General features: G+C 37.7%; 2 protein-coding genes across 2 annotated transcripts; one reads left to right on the top strand and one right to left on the bottom strand.

Moving 5' to 3' along the window:
- Positions 1 to 2267: 2267 nt before the first annotated feature.
- wdr54 (WD repeat domain 54) lies at positions 2268 to 8038 on the bottom strand. Its single transcript, XM_077231492.1, has 10 exons — positions 8013 to 8038; positions 7321 to 7578; positions 7076 to 7138; positions 6933 to 6999; positions 6736 to 6792; positions 6481 to 6608; positions 6240 to 6340; positions 5346 to 5508; positions 5053 to 5127; positions 2268 to 3123 (listed from the first exon to the last, which is right to left on the bottom strand). Exons 2-10 carry the CDS (start codon positions 7552 to 7554, stop codon positions 2992 to 2994), a joined length of 1020 nt encoding a protein of 339 aa, XP_077087607.1. The 5' UTR covers positions 7555 to 7578; positions 8013 to 8038; the 3' UTR covers positions 2268 to 2991.
- Positions 8039 to 11497: 3459 nt separating this feature from the next.
- Positions 11498 to 16018, top strand: LOC143739199 (uncharacterized). Its single transcript, XM_077231491.1, has 7 exons — positions 11498 to 11592; positions 11865 to 11938; positions 12039 to 12104; positions 12674 to 13177; positions 13731 to 13859; positions 14188 to 14278; positions 14495 to 16018. The coding sequence occupies exons 3-7, from the start codon at positions 12047 to 12049 to the stop codon at positions 14700 to 14702; spliced, it is 990 nt and encodes a 329-aa protein (XP_077087606.1). The 5' UTR covers positions 11498 to 11592; positions 11865 to 11938; positions 12039 to 12046; the 3' UTR covers positions 14703 to 16018.
- The last annotated feature ends 1624 nt before the right edge of the window (positions 16019 to 17642 follow it).

Here is a 17642-nt window from a genome sequence, read left to right as displayed (position 1 = left end):
CATTTTACATTTCCATTTAGTTTAACTTGATGTACTAAAATCACTAAAACTTAAATAAAATTAATCCTGTAAAAAATTATGTGGTCAATAAGTTATGACAACTTTTTTTTTTACATTTGTTGAACTTGTCAAAATAAGTTAAGCAATTTTCCAGTTCTTTTTATAAGTTATACAAGATTCAACAAATTTTTAAGTCAGTTTTATGTAATTTAAGACTTAAACATCCAAGTTGATTGTACTTAAAAATAAATTGAAGGCCACAATTTTTTTTTACAGTAGACATATTTAAAAATTAACAAAAATGACAAAAAGAAACAACAGAATTACTAAAACCAAATAGAAATTAAAATAAAATTATTAAAAATATTAACAAAACTATAATATCTAAATGATACTAAAATAACACAGACATTGATGAATCGTTCACAATAAGATCAATAACATGCATTTAGAAAATAGATACATTTTAATTTCCATACTGACTTTATAACATGCTTAAAACATTTTAAGTTTTTAACATTTTAATTTCCCAACTGTACCTAAAACAATACCAATACATCATCATAGTACATATATTATTCAAATGTATATATTCTTCTTTCAGCACAAGTTGTTCTTCAGTAAAACTGTGGAAGGGCACAGTCATTGCAGGCTATGGGACAGGACAGATCCGTCTGTATGAGGCGGTCACGGGTATACTGCATGCAGAGGTCAATGCTCATGCACGCTGGATCTACACACTGGACATTGCCCCATTCACTGGCCTGGTGAGAAAAGATGTATACAGTACAGTCTCTGCGTCTTACAATTAATGTATGGATCAGTTATGTGCACTTTGAGTCTAGTAATCGTATTATTTAAATACATTTTGAGCACAAATAGGCTTAATTCAATTAAGTTTTTCATATTCAGATGTATTCTTAAAATGGTAAGCTCTCAAATACTGATATTTTTTTCCATTATTTTCCTTTGTTTAATGAAAAAGCTGCTCTCTGCAGCAGAAGACTCTTGGGAAGACTCAAACCTAAAATTCTCGGGACAGCAGCATTTGTCCAAATTTCAATCTTAACCGTTCCATTTTATCAGAAACGATCTTAAAACAGGGCTTTAAGTGTACAATACTGAACTTGTCCTTTAAGTGCAATAAATCCAACTAAGGGTAATAAATGTGCCATGCAGACTGGCGGTTCCCATCTGAAAACACTGCAACCCCCTGGAGGCCACAGATCTGATGTGTCGGGAAAGCACTATTGAATTCCAAACAGCCTGTAAACCAGCCATAGTGTTTATCACCACAGATCCCACTAAACACAATGACCTTAAACACATCTCACTGTGCTCCAATGCCGCGCCGCAGCGTTACATAATTCCATTAAACCCACAGCCAATGGAGGTCTCATCGACACTCTCAGGACTCTCTTTCTCTCTGTCCCCCATCAAATCTGATGGTCAGCACTCTTTTCTCAGTCTAGGTTAGGTCTATATGTGTCATTGATGTTCACTCTCCCTTAATAACAGATATGGGGCACACACAGTGACATCCATAGAACAAAGTTAAAAGTCTTACATAAGAGAGCATAGGGTGTTTTATCAATAACAAGCTGGCAAGGGAGGTCATGTGTGGATAATACATGAGGGAACAACAGACTAACAGTACGGGCACAAATAGTATGGTGGAAATACAGTCAAATGAGCATAAAAGATATTTCAACAGATTACTGATAAAATAGCTTGGGGTGATAATGCGCATTCCTCTGGTGTTCTACTTTGACCTATAAAAGAGAAACCTACACAGATGAATGATGTAATAACAACAAAACATTACAGTGTGATAACGGTGTAAATCAAGAACAAGGACTCATCGGGGCCTCATGGCAGGTGCACGAAGGACAATCAAAGTCTTCCTCTTAGTCTTTTAAAGGCAAACAGAGAGACGCGAAGGGACTGAAGTTAACAGTGATGAATATATTAGTCAAGGATAAAAAAACATGCTGCTTAAATAAAAATGTTCTCTTGATAGAAAACTACAGAAACATGTCAAATGTGTTGAAGTTGATAAAAATTGTACGAGTTCAGAGATGACACTTAAGACAATTAAACCATTGCACACGGGACTCTTACCCTAATTTATGCTGGTTATGTTCTATGATATGTCTTTATGTATCATTTTAATTCTGATCTCAAATGTTGCAAATGTTCATTAAAGATATAAGATCTATTGCCATCTACTGGTACACATTTCTAATTGCAATAAAGGCCGCAGTCAATGAGTGAAACCTATTTCTTTATTTTTTAATAGTTTGCTGAACTGTCACTGACAATTGCTTACAATGAAACAGAATAACAAAAACTAAGACAACAACACAAAATATAAAATATTTGCTTTTACGCCAAGTTGAAATAACTATCTAGGTACAATGTGATTATTTCGAAGGCTATTAGACAAATATAAAGAACATTGTAGTTCCCTTTGGGAAAAAATAGCCTCTGCAATATTTATAATATTACACGTTAAATAAAATATATTTTGATCATTTCTGTGTTCTGAATCACAAATATGATTACATTCAATTTGATTCAACTACAGACCTCAAATTTTTCATTGAGGTAAAATACATTTTTCAGTAACACTTTAGTTAATACATTTACTAAACAAAATATATAAAGAGCAAAAAAACCAACAGAACTACCTCTTCTAACATTTGTTTATATTGATACTTCTCTACCCAGATTAGAAGGCAATCTATATGTTCTCTTGTTATGCATTTTACCTCAATATCAGAGCACAAAAGTGTATTTTTGAATTAATTACAACTGACAGTCATGTGGACATACTTCACACAGCCTCCTGGTGTTCAAGTGGGGCTTTTTTTCAGGCAATTTCAGGTAGTGTCTTTCGGTTTTAAGAAAGCATTCTCTGCCCCCTGACCCTGCCTATCATGCACACCAACTTATTCCCCAATATTTTGACCTTGCATGATGTATTGCTGATTAGGCTTGCGTGTAGCGGATGATCTCACTCAAGTCATAGCCGGTCACTGCAAATGCGTAGCCGTCCCCATCACAGAACTTGGCTCCACAGATCTGCGTGTCAGTCACACACTCATTGTACATGTGCTCGATCTAGAAAGGGCAGAGAAATGCAGAGTCTTTCTGAAAACAGCTGAACACATAAAGTGCTTTGCAACACTGAATACTCCAGAACAAAATATCAAGTCAAATGTTTTTATTTAATGTAACTACTAATGCAGTTCTAGTGCATGCACACTACCGTTCAAAAGCTTGTTTTTTTAATGTTTTTGAAAGTCTCTCATGCTCACCAAGGCTGTATTTATTTAATCAGAAATACAGTAAAACAGTACTATTGTGAAGTATAATTACAATTTAAATTAACTGTGTTCTGTTTGAATATATTTTAAAATTGAATTCATTCCTGTGATGGCAAAGCTGAATTTTTAACAGTCATTACGCCAGGCTTCAGTGTCACATGATCCTTCAGAAATCATTCTAATATGCTGATTTGCTGCTCAAGAAACACTTATTAATATTATCAATGTTGACAGTTAAAGGAGCTGTATGTAAGAAATTTATTTCAATTAATCATAAAATGGCCCTGATATGTCACTAGACATTAAGAAATCATGTTGATTTCAAATACTTATATCACTGACAACAGTAGTCCGGCCGGGATATTGTCATTTAAAAAGTGAAGTTGCAGCCCTCAACTGATGTTGATGTTGTCATGTTGTGTTTTGGTCTGATGCGCCACCCTCCACCTATCTACCAATCACGGAGTCAGTAGTGTTGCGGCATCCGGGTTGCCAGCTCTGCTCTAGTTATCACAGCTGCAGCTACAAACATGTCGGAATCGGATAAAAAAAATGTCTAACGTTGCGAAACCAAAACAAAACTTGTTGTGAATCCGAAATACTTCGTGACAAAGTCCGAAATAAAACAAGGATCTGTATAGGAGATGCCTTTGAAAGATGGAGACGGCTGAAAACGGAGAAGGATTTCTGGACGGGTAACTAAGATTCATCTATGTTTGGCTTACTTGTACTTGATGTAAATGGACATTTAAAATATTCATGACAGTCAAACAAAGTTATGCATGTTCGTGCAAAGTAACGTTACGTTAGCTCACATGGAGGAGGTGGGTCATCGAATTGAAAAGGTAAGGAATTGTTTGGGTAAAAAACGCAGAGTCGTCATTGCTAAAATTAGCAATGAATGCGTTATCAGAGCCCGTTTCTCTGTTATTATGCTGAGACGCTGAGGAAAACAACATTAGCACATCCATTATTGTTTATCATGCAAGTTCTACAGCCAAAAATAATAGAATGACATGTAATCTTTCACATCACATATTTTAGCGTTATGGACGTGTACTGCAGGGTAAGTTAAAAAATACAGCTGGTCGCTTTCACTTATAGCGTCAGCTAAATGAATAGCTGTATCTTTGATATCGGTTACACACAGTGAACAGAGGCTTGTGCTTGTACTTACGTTAATGACAGATACCTACCGTTACAAGTTAGACTAACAGCTACTGTTCTAATGTACTGTCACATACGAGCGTACATCTTTACGATTATATTTGGCTAATCGCCATTAGTAAATTTTTGCGATATATAATTACTTTGCAAAACATCTCTCATTTGAAGCATAAACATAATTAACAGAAAAAGCTTCTTGTAGCAGCCTACGTTCCTGCTGGATCCTGCAGCCTATCTGGCAACCTCGAGTCAGGGAGGAGGGAGAGGGGATACACCGCTCTACAGTAATTTGAAAGTGATTGCAGTACCAGTTTTGGCCACATTCTTACATACGGCTCCTTTAACAGTTGTGCTGCTTAATATTTTTGTGGAAACGTTTTTCTTTTCAAAATTCTTTGAAGAATAGAAAGATAAAAAAGAACCGAATTTATTTGAAATAGAAATAATGTTAACATTATAAATTACTGTAACTTTTGATCAATTTAATGCATCTTGCTAAAGAAGAAACACTGACCCCAAAATGTGAAATGCAGTGTATGTCTGTGAAGGGTTTTACCTCTACACTGTTCGTCTCTGGGGTCAAGCTCAGATGCCACACTCTAACCCAAGAGTCTTCTGCTGCAGAGAGCAGCTTTTTCATTAAACAAAGGAAAATAATGGAAAAAAATATCAGTATTTGAGAGCTTACCATTTTAAGAATACATCTGAATATGAAAAACTTAATTGAATTAAGCCTATTTGTGCTCAAAATGTATTTAAATAATACGATTACTAGACTCAAAGTGCACATAACTGATCCATACATTAATTGTAAGACGCACAGACTGTACTGTATACATCTTTTCTCACCAGGCCAGTGAATGGGGCAATGTCCAGTGTGTAGATCCAGCGTGCATGAGCATTGACCTCTGCATGCAGTATACCCGTGACCGCCTCATACAGACGGATCTGTCCTGTCCCATAGCCTGCAATGACTGTGCCCTTCCACAGTTTTACTGAAGAACAACTTGTGCTGAAAGAAGAATATATACATTTGAATAATATATGTACTATGATGATGTATTGGTAAACTTCATGAAACACAGGCAGAATATATTCTTGTTTAAACTGTTTGTAAAGTTGTTCTGATGTACATTTTCCGATTCATGAAGCGGTGCGTTTTATGTTCTTTTAGGCAAACCGACACTGCATTTTCATAAGACTTACCATAACAATCACTAAGTTAATTAATAATCCAATTAGTTATATGTAAAAATAAATTTCACTGATGAACAAAAAAATCATTGAAAACAGCCAGTTTTTAGTATAGAACACGACTATTCAGAGCACCAGCATTTGACAGTAAGCTTAACACATTAAATAATTTTTGTTAAAAATATGGACAATTATTATTTCGCATCTATGCAATATACTGGTGCCAAACCTAAGAAGGGAGTCCAAAAGATCCAACAGGATACTTGTACACATAATTCACATATTGTCACAATTCATGGGCGGGAAGTATGCTAATTAAAAATCAGCGTGCATGCAATGCCGTGAATGGTCCCCATTTATAAATTATTAGAAATCACTTGTTTGACTATCAAATCTCAAGTTTACAAAGTGTTTACAAATCCAGAGGAGAGTTTTTGGGAAGGACCACTTTACGTTCAAATTATATAGAATATACTCCTAAATAATGAAACCCATTGTCATGATTGAAACCCATGTCTCTTGTATAGTGAGCATTACTTCCTAACATACTCAAAACCAGGGATCTTGTTGAGCAGTTGAAAATCCTCTCCTGATTTCCACACACAGAGGAGGCCAGAGTCATCAGCGCTTACTAAATCAGCAATGCCCTCCTGAAAAAAGAGGCCAATTTAATATTAAAACATTGGAGACACCAGTCATTTAAATCAACTGAACCAAACATGACAAATAAAACACCTAAAAATAGCATTTGTCATGTGGTTTACAAATGAAAGTTATTATAAGTTAATACCAGACTTCCTGAGCACTCAGAGGCCATGTCTGTAATGGCCTCTTTGTGTTCCTCCAAAACTTCAGACAAGGTGATGTTACTGCCTTTACTGGGAACGTCAAACACCAGCACCGCGCCAGATGACACCCCTGAAAAAAAGTGTGAGGAATGGAAAGGGGCACTTTTAGTATACACACTAAGGAAATATATAAATGACTTGCTTAGAACAGACAGATGTTTACTATACATCCACTGCTGACAGATGAAGCCACTTACCTACACAAATGTATTTTTCCCGCACCGCTGCAATCCCTCGGGCAAACACTGCCTTAGCTGGGAAATTACAACAGATAATGTCTGTTTTGTGAGGTACGCAGTTAATCACAACCAATTTCACACAGTTCTTTCTTCAAATTAGGTGAAAATGAATAAACACATTTACGTTATTTACGGAGAGAGAGGTGTGCACTGACCTGTAGGGGTCTCTGGTGTGTCCAGGGCATGCCAATAGACCATAATTGATCCATCTGATTCATACATCTGATGAATAAACATAGGCCTAGTTTAAGTCATGTTTCCCATGCATGTAAAGAGCATGGCATAACACTTGACCCACCTGAATTCCTTTCTGAGAAGTGAGAACTAGAAGATCTCTTGAGGGCAGGACACACCAGGCTGCCTGTCAGACAAACATCTGAGTTAAATATGATCTAGGATTAAATGTTAAAACAACGAAAAGTACAATTATCAGCCGACCAATTTAGGATGTTACAGCAATAGTGACAGCATTAAAACATTGTAAGCAAAACTGCATTAAAACAAGATAATCAACCGTGTTTAGTAGGACTCAAATCCTCTTACCTGCATGATGAGTGAGGAGCTGGTGGTCACGTTGCCTTCTTTAGATTGCAGCTGTCGGTGGGAATAGTTCAGGCCATCCCAGGACGCACTGACCATGTTTACCACGTTGGCGTGGACCACCGTGAAATAGGTGAGGCAGCGCGGCGCGATGCGCAGGACGCTCAGGTTGTTGTAGAGCGCGGACGCGCTGCTCTTTATCGGAATGCTTTTCTCTTTGTGGTACATTTTCGCCATTTTTGAAGAGTAGGGATGTTGTATCTGAAATGCGAAGCAGGACTTGGGCAATTGTAAATCCTGAGAGTTTCTTGAGACTAGAGAATTAGGCGGTGCTGTTCAAACCAACAATAAATCGGATGTTAACGTTATGTCCAGCCTGGTTCAACGCGGCAAGATGTAAAGTATAAAATACTGATTCTTTTCCAGTAACAACACACTGACATTTAATTCATCCCAGACATTATTAGTGACCATGAAATCGCGCGTGATGCATAACGTTAATTCTAGCCAAACCTGAATGAAGGCAATTGGGTTCTCCTGTTAATCCTCTTCTTTTCAGAGCAACTATTTAATAAAATGGCGCCTAATGTGGAAATAACATACGCAGTTTCGATTGTTATTAGACCAGTCAACGCCGGAGAAGAGGAATAATGGATGTTTTCTTGTCTATTTGTATTCAAGCAAGGTCTCACCACCTTCTCGCGTCTCTTGCAGCCATAGTGACAGAACAGACCTGTGTGCCTGTGTAGAACGTCACAATTATCTGCGGTGCACGGAGTGACGCACGCTTCTGAGTGTCTTAAAGAAATAGGCTCGCTCTATCTATCTATCTATCTATCTATCTATCTATCTATCTATCTATCTATCTATCTATCTATCTATCTTTCTATCTATTCTATGTTCTGTATTGTTATATACTGTATGTTCATGTTCAAAAAACAATTAAACAAATATATATTGTTTCAAACAGATGCTATCATTTTAATAGTTTCATAGATTATATTGTTTGGGGAAAATATTGGATTTATAATCAATATCTAATTACTGTGCTAAACAATATTTTGAACAATATAATGATTACTGGTGAGTCTGTACCTTTTTTAACAGATGTTCTGAAACAGCAGTGCTAAAATGGAGGGTGTTCATGACCATTTAAGTTTAAATGATAGTTGACATGACAAATTTTTGTTTACTGTATTTGCAATGGATTGCTTTTAGACTGGACTAATATAAAAGCATGTATTTGTCTTCTCATGTTTGCTGGTGTCTTTAAATCTCACAATGAAGCATGTTGAATCAGGGAGGGTAATTTTTCAGGCCACCATGCCACTGTGCAATTTTCAAAAATTGTTAAGGGTCATCCGATTGGATGACAAAGAAACGACGTGCCAGGAGAGAACACAACAAACTGTTAGTGACAGATGGGAAAAATGGGTTTAATTAATACAAGTAAACCTGTCAAATATTGCATTTAAATCTTGGCAGCCTGTGATGCCAGTACAAGCTTTGGAATTTGCCAGTCTACACAGGAAAATTAGTGGGGCACAGCCTGAAAGAAATCAGGGCAGACACATTGTACTCCAAGTGACAGCTGCTCTCCAGGGACACACAGTAACCTGCAACTATTTTCACATTGCATGCCTTTTGCACAGAGCTTCTTCAGAGAAAATTGACCATAGTTGGAACTGTGTGCAGGAACACGCCAGAGCTCCCACAGAAAACAAATTGCTGGCCTATGGCACTGTTTTTCAACATGCTGGATGTTTCCATTGGTTTGTGTTGTGGAAAAAAATAAGTCATTCCCGGAATTGCTACCAAAAGAAAAAAATTCTGGTGGAGCTAGAGAACACTTGTGCACAAATATACCCCTCATAAGAAGATGCCACATTCTAACACTCTCGGAGTCTGATGAGGAGAGCACACAAAAAAGCCTTTTGATGAAGAGGATGCAGATCATCAGCTCCTCAACAGCTTGGGAAAATATACAGCCTTCTAGTGGTTAAACCATGTCATTACAATTCAGAATTTTTTCCTTATATGATTTTGCTGCTTTTAGGACATGACAAACAAGATTTTAAACTTTTTTTATACACATAGGTGTCACAGATGGAACAGATGGAACAGGAGTCAGACTGGTGTTAAGTGAATAGGTTTATTTCAGAGGTTTTGCAGAAGCAGACAGAGATGTGGTGAGTATGAAGACAGATGATACTTTGTTAGGTAACTTAGCTGAGGAATTAACAAGTGTCTCTTTTGCAGATGCAGGAGGAAGGTCCCAGGAACGGATGCAGTTGAAAGGCAGTAGACTGATGATGATGGCTGAAGGCAAGGCTTGTATGATGTCCAACAGAAGGCAGGAAAGTAGCGGGTAAGTATAGCGGGTAAGTATAGCGGGTAAGTATAGCGGGTAAGTATAGCGGGTAAGTATAGCGGGTAAGTATAGCGGGTAAGTATAGCGGGTAAGTATAGCGGGTAAGTATAGCGGGTAAGTATAGCGGGTAAGTATAGCGGGTAAGTATAGCGGGTAAGTATAGCGGGTCATGTGTAGACGAGACCAGACGATGAGTGTGTGAAAGGGAGCTGAATATAAAGGGAGGTGTAATGATGAACTGCAGGTGATGGTGATCAGTATTCAGGGGATAGTGAACGAAAGGGAGGAGTGAGTGAATGAGTGGGAGGAGTGAATGGAGCTGGTGGAATCCTGACAATAGGGGCCTATTTTACATTTTACATAAATTGTACACATATTTTATCAATTTAACAATGAGACGATTCCTTGGATGTTACTTGAGGTTACAACAATTTTTTTATAACTGCAAGAGTCTCATAGAAGGAGTGGATGGATATTCCGAAGGCCATCTTGGTTTGGAGGAAAAAAATCCACATACAAAGGATTGCCACTTGGTGGCAGTGTATAGGATCATGCACTGTGCAACTATGCCATAATGCATACACATACAAAATGGCTTTGTAATAGCTGTTCACTGTAGTGACCTCTGTGTAAAAGGGTTAATATACAGATTTAGTTTTTCAAACAAAAAAAAAACACATATTATTTGTTTTTGGGGGGGTTTGCCAATAAAAAGAATAAAGATCATCCTCATTACACTTTTTGCAGCACATTGACAAACAAGAGGCTGCTGTAACCCTCCTACATACATATATCAAAATCTCTTTTGATATTCATTTGTGAAAGATCTAATTGTTAGCACTCTGTGGGAGGAGAAAGGTCCCTCCTTCTGAAAGACTTGAGCAGAATGTTTTTCTTTAGGCCTCTCAATGAAAATCAAAGCATTTTTGGTACAAAATACCAAATGCAAATTCTGAAATTTCCATAAAAAAAATGTAATAGAAAAAGTTAGCAGTAAAACAGTTACAGTATGTAACAAAACCCACAATAACCTCAGTTGCTTACCCTAAAGTAGTGTATACTGTATGTGTGCATTTGAAGACAGCAAGGGGGATGAACAAATGAATGACTTTGTATAAGAGACCTGCCAGAGAGGTTGTGGGTATGGGGCTTGTGAAAGTGAGTATGGGCCCCATCATGTAATGGGGATCAGAGAGAGGGAAGGCAGGCTATCTTTGACCATGTGATGAAGACAGAAAACAGCACAATTACAGTCACTGATCTCAATCGGAAATGGGCAATTCAGATTCTGTAAGAACATTCTTTGAGAAAACTCATCATGCAGGATATGTTGTAGGGCTATACAGCATTGTGTAAATGACATTAATATACTTGTAACACACTTCTTAATTTAAAGTTTTGTTCCACGCTCAAAATAGACAAAATATCCTCTATTTGATCACTTTGTGATATTTTCATGGATCACATCTTCGAATTTTGGCTGGTATGACAGCTGTCTTGACTACTGAGACCATAGTGTGGATGTAGCATTATGCAGTTGTAAAAATGCTACTCGCTTGTCAGCCAAAGGCAAAATAGTAATAGAAGTACAAATTATCTCCAGGTAGAGCATATTTTATAGTAAACGTGTTCATTTCATTTTCAAAAGTGTCATTTTGGACTGATTTTGTAGCATTATTTTACTCTGTCTGCACCATAGAAACAGAAATAGGTGGAACAATTCTGAAGTGTTTTTACTCACACTCCCATTCTTTTTAAATACCGTCTGACTCCGTCGACGCCAACTTAGCAACAACACAGCAACGGGAACAGAAGCTCTGTCATCTCCGCTTGAATGGAATGCCATTCAAATGGTTGAGCCCCATAAAATGAGCATGCTCTTTGTAACTCTTCTGTAGATTACAGTTAAGTTTCCCCTCACTATCATTGTTTGGTGATGTTGAAAAATACACGTCTTTTACATTAGCCTTATCAGTAAACTGGAGTTCCAGGCTGATATGCACAATGGTTGTTGTCGTGATTCCCCTAGTTTTACTGTATTCTCGCAACATAGCAGAGCACTTAATTACCTTTCATCGTCTTTTGTTAATTAGTATTCTGCACTCACTCTTTGAACACTTTTGCGCTTCATGCGCTATAAATTTCTGCTTTCAAGTGAAAATCTGTTGCGCTACAGTGTCAACTATCGGGTGGATCAACAACATCGTCGCTCTTCACTTTCTGCTTTGCTTTAGGGGGATATCAGGCGCGGTGAGAATTATTACTTTACACTCTATTTGTATCAGAACTATACAGAACAGCTAACTGTAATACGAAAGTCTAATATTAGTGTTGTTATTGCACCGTATAGCCGGGGTGATGGATGTTGTTTGGAGAGGATTCTGCACTTTTGTTCTCACAACGCTTGTTTTTGAAGGTAAAGAGCATGCTATCTTTATTTCAGTGTTTAAACTGAAATAAAACGTGTGTGTGTGTTTTGTTTAAAAAGAACAAATCGCATTTGTTGTTAAACAATGTTGTCATCATATTAGTAGCCTATTTGTCAGTAGAAGTCGCTAACTTGGCTGTATTACAGAAACTTCCTATCTTAATAGGCATCTTGATTTAAGATTTAAAAAAGTGCAATTTCCTAAATGGAATTAAGATGGTTAAGCTACTAAACACAGGATTTTGAGTATGTTTCTGTAAAAAAAGCCCAGACTGTTCACACTTAGGCTGTAGGCTATAGCTCCATGAATATTATGAAAGTTGGTAAATATGTCATTTGCTATAGCCTATAGTGTTCAAAGGGAAGGATGGTCACTTGGTCAAGACTGTCAAGTTGTTTGTTGTGCTGTTAGCAGAAGATACTGTGAGGTTTTGATGCATGATTAAAGATGTATTTTACCACATAGCCATACTGCCCATATTTGCAATATGAATTTGCCAATGTTACCTAACGTAAGTAGGCCTATAAGCTACAATAATATCTCTTTTCCCTTGTAGAAGTTACAGGACTCATATTCAGGAATGAAGAGCTGAGGAAGTGTGTACAGGTAAATGAAGGTCAAGTCAGCAGCAGGTTAACCCTGCAAGAGTGCAGGGCAGATTCAGCTCTACAAGAGTGGCACTGGAACCCAGAGACACGCTCTCTCAGCAACCCGCAGACAGGAGGGTGTCTAACTGCACCCCGGATCCAGGAGCATGAGAGTGTTTGGCTGCAAGCTTGCAGCTCTGAGGATGAGGATCGTGAGGGCCAGACCTGGAGCTGCTCTAAAAAGGGTCTCCTGACATTACACAGCAAGGGTCTGCACCTGAGCGTACGTCACGATTCCTCCAAGGTCTTCCTTTCCAAAGATCGTGGGAAAGGCAGCAAGTGGAGGACAATGGCTAATCAAACGGTGTGCGAGGATACAGACAGCACACATCACGGCCAGAATGTGTTGCAAGAGTCTCAGCAGACACTTTCAACTGGACCCCGAATCCACACTCAAATTCGATATTGGCATTGTAAGAGAGTTAGATTAGGAGTTTGTGTTGTATTCCGTCATCCTATCATTTTGATTAACGGCATCTCATCCACTTCTTCAGTTAAAACTCCACAGAATTCAGCTGAGCATCTCTTGAAGGGCACTCCTGTCATACCAGACCATATCATCCTCTGTCATGTGTTTTTTTCTGTTTCTTTTTTTTTACTTTCTCATCTTGTCCTACTAAATTTGAACCAGGGCCCCCACAGTATTGAAAAACCTGGAAATATCAGAGAAGATTGAGTGATTTTTAAGTGTAATAAAATGTCACTGACTATTTTTGGTTAGAAGGTTTAGAAAGCCAAATTCTAAATTGAGCCACATTAAAATCTCAGGCTGACACAATAAGTTATAATTAATTGTACATAATTATTTACATATCTTCATTCCAAGTATTTTTACCTGACATACAGAATTAAATCTCCTTAAAAAAATCTCTGGTCAAAATGGACAGGGTTCCTGTGTACATTGTCTGTTTTGTTTCTAATAATCACTATACATAGTTGTATAATCTTTTTATTTCTTTACTTAAGCTGGGAGTAATGGCCAGACCTCACAAATAAAGTCAACTGAAGTGACACAGACTGCAGAGGCATCGGCTGAACCTAAAAGTAGCGTAGAGCCTGGGGGACCTTCTGTTAATGTTTTTACTACAGACTATGGTAAGTTCTCATCTGTTTCAGAAAGTTTGATTCGTTTTAACAGTTAAATGCTTAACGGTCAGGACACAGACTATAAACAATCAAACATTCAAAACATTACATTCCCCCCTGGAATGGTTAATTTGCCTTATGTCCACATGGGGGCAGTAGAGGAGTGGAAACATAAACACGGTGCCATGTCTTTGGTCGCGAGCCAACGAAAGATTATTGCATTTTAATGACAGAAAATGAGTAAAAATACAGAAAATGGTAATGGGTAAAAAAAAAAGAAAAAGAAAAAAGATAGAGAATGTTAGTTGGTGATGTTTTATAACGTTTTTAATAACAGGAACAGGCTGGAAAATGACCATGTTGCTTCTAAGCAGTTTGGGCCTTTTACTTGGGCTTGTGATCCTCACTCTTAACATTTACCAGAACAGGTAAGATTCTTCTCATTCTTGGTAAATAAACCTTCAAGGCATTGCTACACTGATTGGCAGCATTTCATTTTACGCATAGAGAGGAAATTGATCTGTTTTTCCATTGTTATGTAACTGATTTATGCTGGTTGAAATCGGTTTCATAACAAGGAAATACTCAGAAACAAGTTTTCCTCCTCTATGAGTGGCTGATCTATTTCTTGTCTTCACGCACAGGAGGAAGAAGACTGTGGTGGTGCTGAAATCCTACACTCCGACTGGAGAGGTCAGTCAGCCAGGGTCTCCGGTGCTTAGTGAGAGAGCCCCTCTAACCCGACACCCTATGAAACCTGCTCAGTCCCCCTCCATCCAGCGAGGCGAGATCCTTGTTGAATGGAAAGATGGAACAGTCACACCACTGTTTGAAACGTATCTCACCGACTAAACAGCGTTATAGAAGAAATAAATGTGAGATTGACCTGTGTATCATTCCTAAGAAAACTGACAGAACTGAATTGGTGGCTTTATTAACTCATTACATTAAATGCTTGATTCTGATTCTTGATATTATTTCTTGCTACTGACCGCTGTCCATGGAATCACTGCTAATTGCATGCTCATTCCCAATTTCCATGTATTTATTTATTTGTTGTGTAGTCGTAGGATAAGTGGGATAAAGTTATTGGGAGAAATGTTCACAACTTTAACACCAAGAGGCCAGTTGCATATCCTTATGTTAAGACAATGTCTTGAGAACTTGTACGACCCACTAGCAGATAGTCAAGAGTCTTGCTTTTCTGTATCAAATTAGTCAAGCTACATTTTTATGTAACTGACTAAGAAGAGGTATGAAAGGTCATAAAGAAAACAAATTGATGACTAATTTGTTAAACTAGTCTTAGCGTTTTATGCAACCGGAATCCAACGCAAAGGCTTCTCGCTTGAAATAATTCAAAATCAAATCAATATTTCATTTGCCTTTTTAAAAGAAAAAATACGATTCATTTTGCTATAATGACTGTCTGACTATACGTTATCCCTTTCATATCCAACATCTTGAAAACAATCACATCTGTTGGGTGTTCTGTGTTCTTGCAAGCAGAATGGCATCCCTCTGTTGAATTTTGGAAAACTGAGGTTGGGTTCTGATCAAAGACAATAGTCTGTACCTTGCCAAAAATATATAAGGTATCTTCAGGTTAAATACAGATCAAACTTAAAAGATATTCTGTGTAGTTAACAGTGAATGGTTATATAAGCTGCATTCTGTATATGTGCATGTAAAATAGGAATGTTCTTTCTTGGAAGACAATAATAACATTCTAAACATGCTAATACTGATTTGGCATTGAAGAAAGCCTGAATGTTTTTATAAAAAGTGATGTTTTTAGCAGTAATGTAGATTATTTTTGAATTGCGTAAGCCTGACTAAAGAAAGTTGTTATTAGTGTGATTAGGAATTAATATAAAATATACCAATAAAGTACTGTTGACTTACACTTACACTTGCTGTAACTTGTACTGAAGGGGTGGAGGGGCACCACCTTAACTGTTTTTTTCAGATTTATTATTATCAGACTAACTTTACCTGTTTCTTTTGATTCACTGCTTTGTACAGCTCTCCTGCTGAAGACAAGAACTAAGAAATGAAAAACATGTCTGTGCAAGCTTGTTGTTAGGGTGTAAAGCAGACATATTTTGATAACAGAGAGGTAAATGTGAGGTTGACATGCAAGCATGAAAATTAAAGCCAGAAACACACGGTGTTGCACATTCTCACTTCTTTGAAAAGTATGTGATATTTTTGTTCACACTTTTAGACTAGTCATATACATCACATATAGGACATGTATTTGATTACATTTATAAATCAGTGTTAATTTGATTACTAAACTAAGTATTTGATATAGTGAGCAGTCTGGAGGGGAAAGTTACACAATATTTGCTTTTAATGACACTTCAGGTTCTATTAAATAATCATAATATGAGGAGTATGTTACATTGGTAAAAAGTACACTAAACTTGGTTAAGGTAGGCTATTTAAATTATTTGGCAAGAAAGGCAAACTCCAGCATATTAAATATGATTTGTATTGTATTATGAAAAAAAAGGTTAATATTTTGTTGGTTTTCCATTGTTTTTGATTACAGCAGCCATTCCATGCGAATTTGTCATGCAACTTCTTTCCAATCCTCCTTAAGTTCTTCTCAAAGTTAAGCTTCATTGCAGACCTGCATGACTTAAACACTTGACACTTAAAGTCTTCAAAATGCTGAGCACACAAACACTTTGCAACTTTCACGGTGTGTTTGGGACCATTATCATGTTGGAAAATACACTTTTGATCTCCAAACAGATCCTCCACTCTTGGCTTCATTGTGTTCAGCAGGATTCCCAAGTATTGGTCCATTTTCAAAGTGCCAGCAACATTGTACATCCTTCCAACACCTGCTGCAAACATGCATTACCAACCTCTCAATCCAGCCCTTTAGTTGCCCTTGGCTTACAGTTCAAGATGAAATTGGAAGTTTAGAAGCTGATTTGGGGTCGTCCCACATTCAGATGATCTCCATCCTGTCAAAATGCTCATAGTCTTTCTTGACCAGCCACAGCACTTTACATTCTGTATGGTAGTGGTCTCACTGTGCTTTGAAATAATTCTACACATAAGCAATATCCAAAAATGATTGACCAGCCATTTCAACAATATCCTGCTTGGTTGTAGAGGACAGCTCCTTCCATCTGGCCATTTCAACTAAAACCCACAAAATAACATGTAATAATATAGCTAATACTTGTTACATAGTGATTTATTGACTTATAATGAGTGCGAGATTGGTGTGACCAATTGCCCAATAATGATGTCCACACAATTCGGTGCGTTTCATTGCATCATGACAAATGATACAGTTGAAACGTGGAACACATACAATTAGTTTTACACTCCAGGCACAACTTCACAACATGCAACAAGCAACATGCATGAAGCAGAGAAGCGGGACTGGAAGGTGAAAGTGCGGGCCAGCTCCATCTTTAGGCTGCTGAAGGAAGTGGGTATCAGAGGCCAGGCCCAGCGCAAAGTAATTAAGACACTGTCGCCAAAGGAAGTAGTCACTGGCTGTGGCTGAAAGGAAAGGAGATGGGTGTGGGCCACCAAATTACCAGCCATGCAAATCAGACACCCAGGTCGGGTCAGCTTGTGGTGGGCCTGTTTCTGCTGATGGTGTCATGTGATAAAAGGCTGAAACATCCAATGTGACGGCGGTACACAACTGATGATGTGTCGTTTTGGTGCGAAGATCCATCTAAGAAGATTTCTTCAACATGTACTGTGGTAGTGCAGAATCGTTGAAGGCCAGTGCTGTGCTGAATCATTAGGGATTGA

Source organism: Siphateles boraxobius, unplaced genomic scaffold (genome assembly GCF_051911475.1).
Source record: "Siphateles boraxobius isolate OS27281-9 unplaced genomic scaffold, OSU_SipBor_1 16, whole genome shotgun sequence".
NCBI lineage: Eukaryota > Metazoa > Chordata > Actinopteri > Cypriniformes > Leuciscidae > Siphateles > Siphateles boraxobius.
Note: the sequence above shows the minus strand (reverse complement) of the source record. Positions and strands in the feature narration are given on the sequence as shown.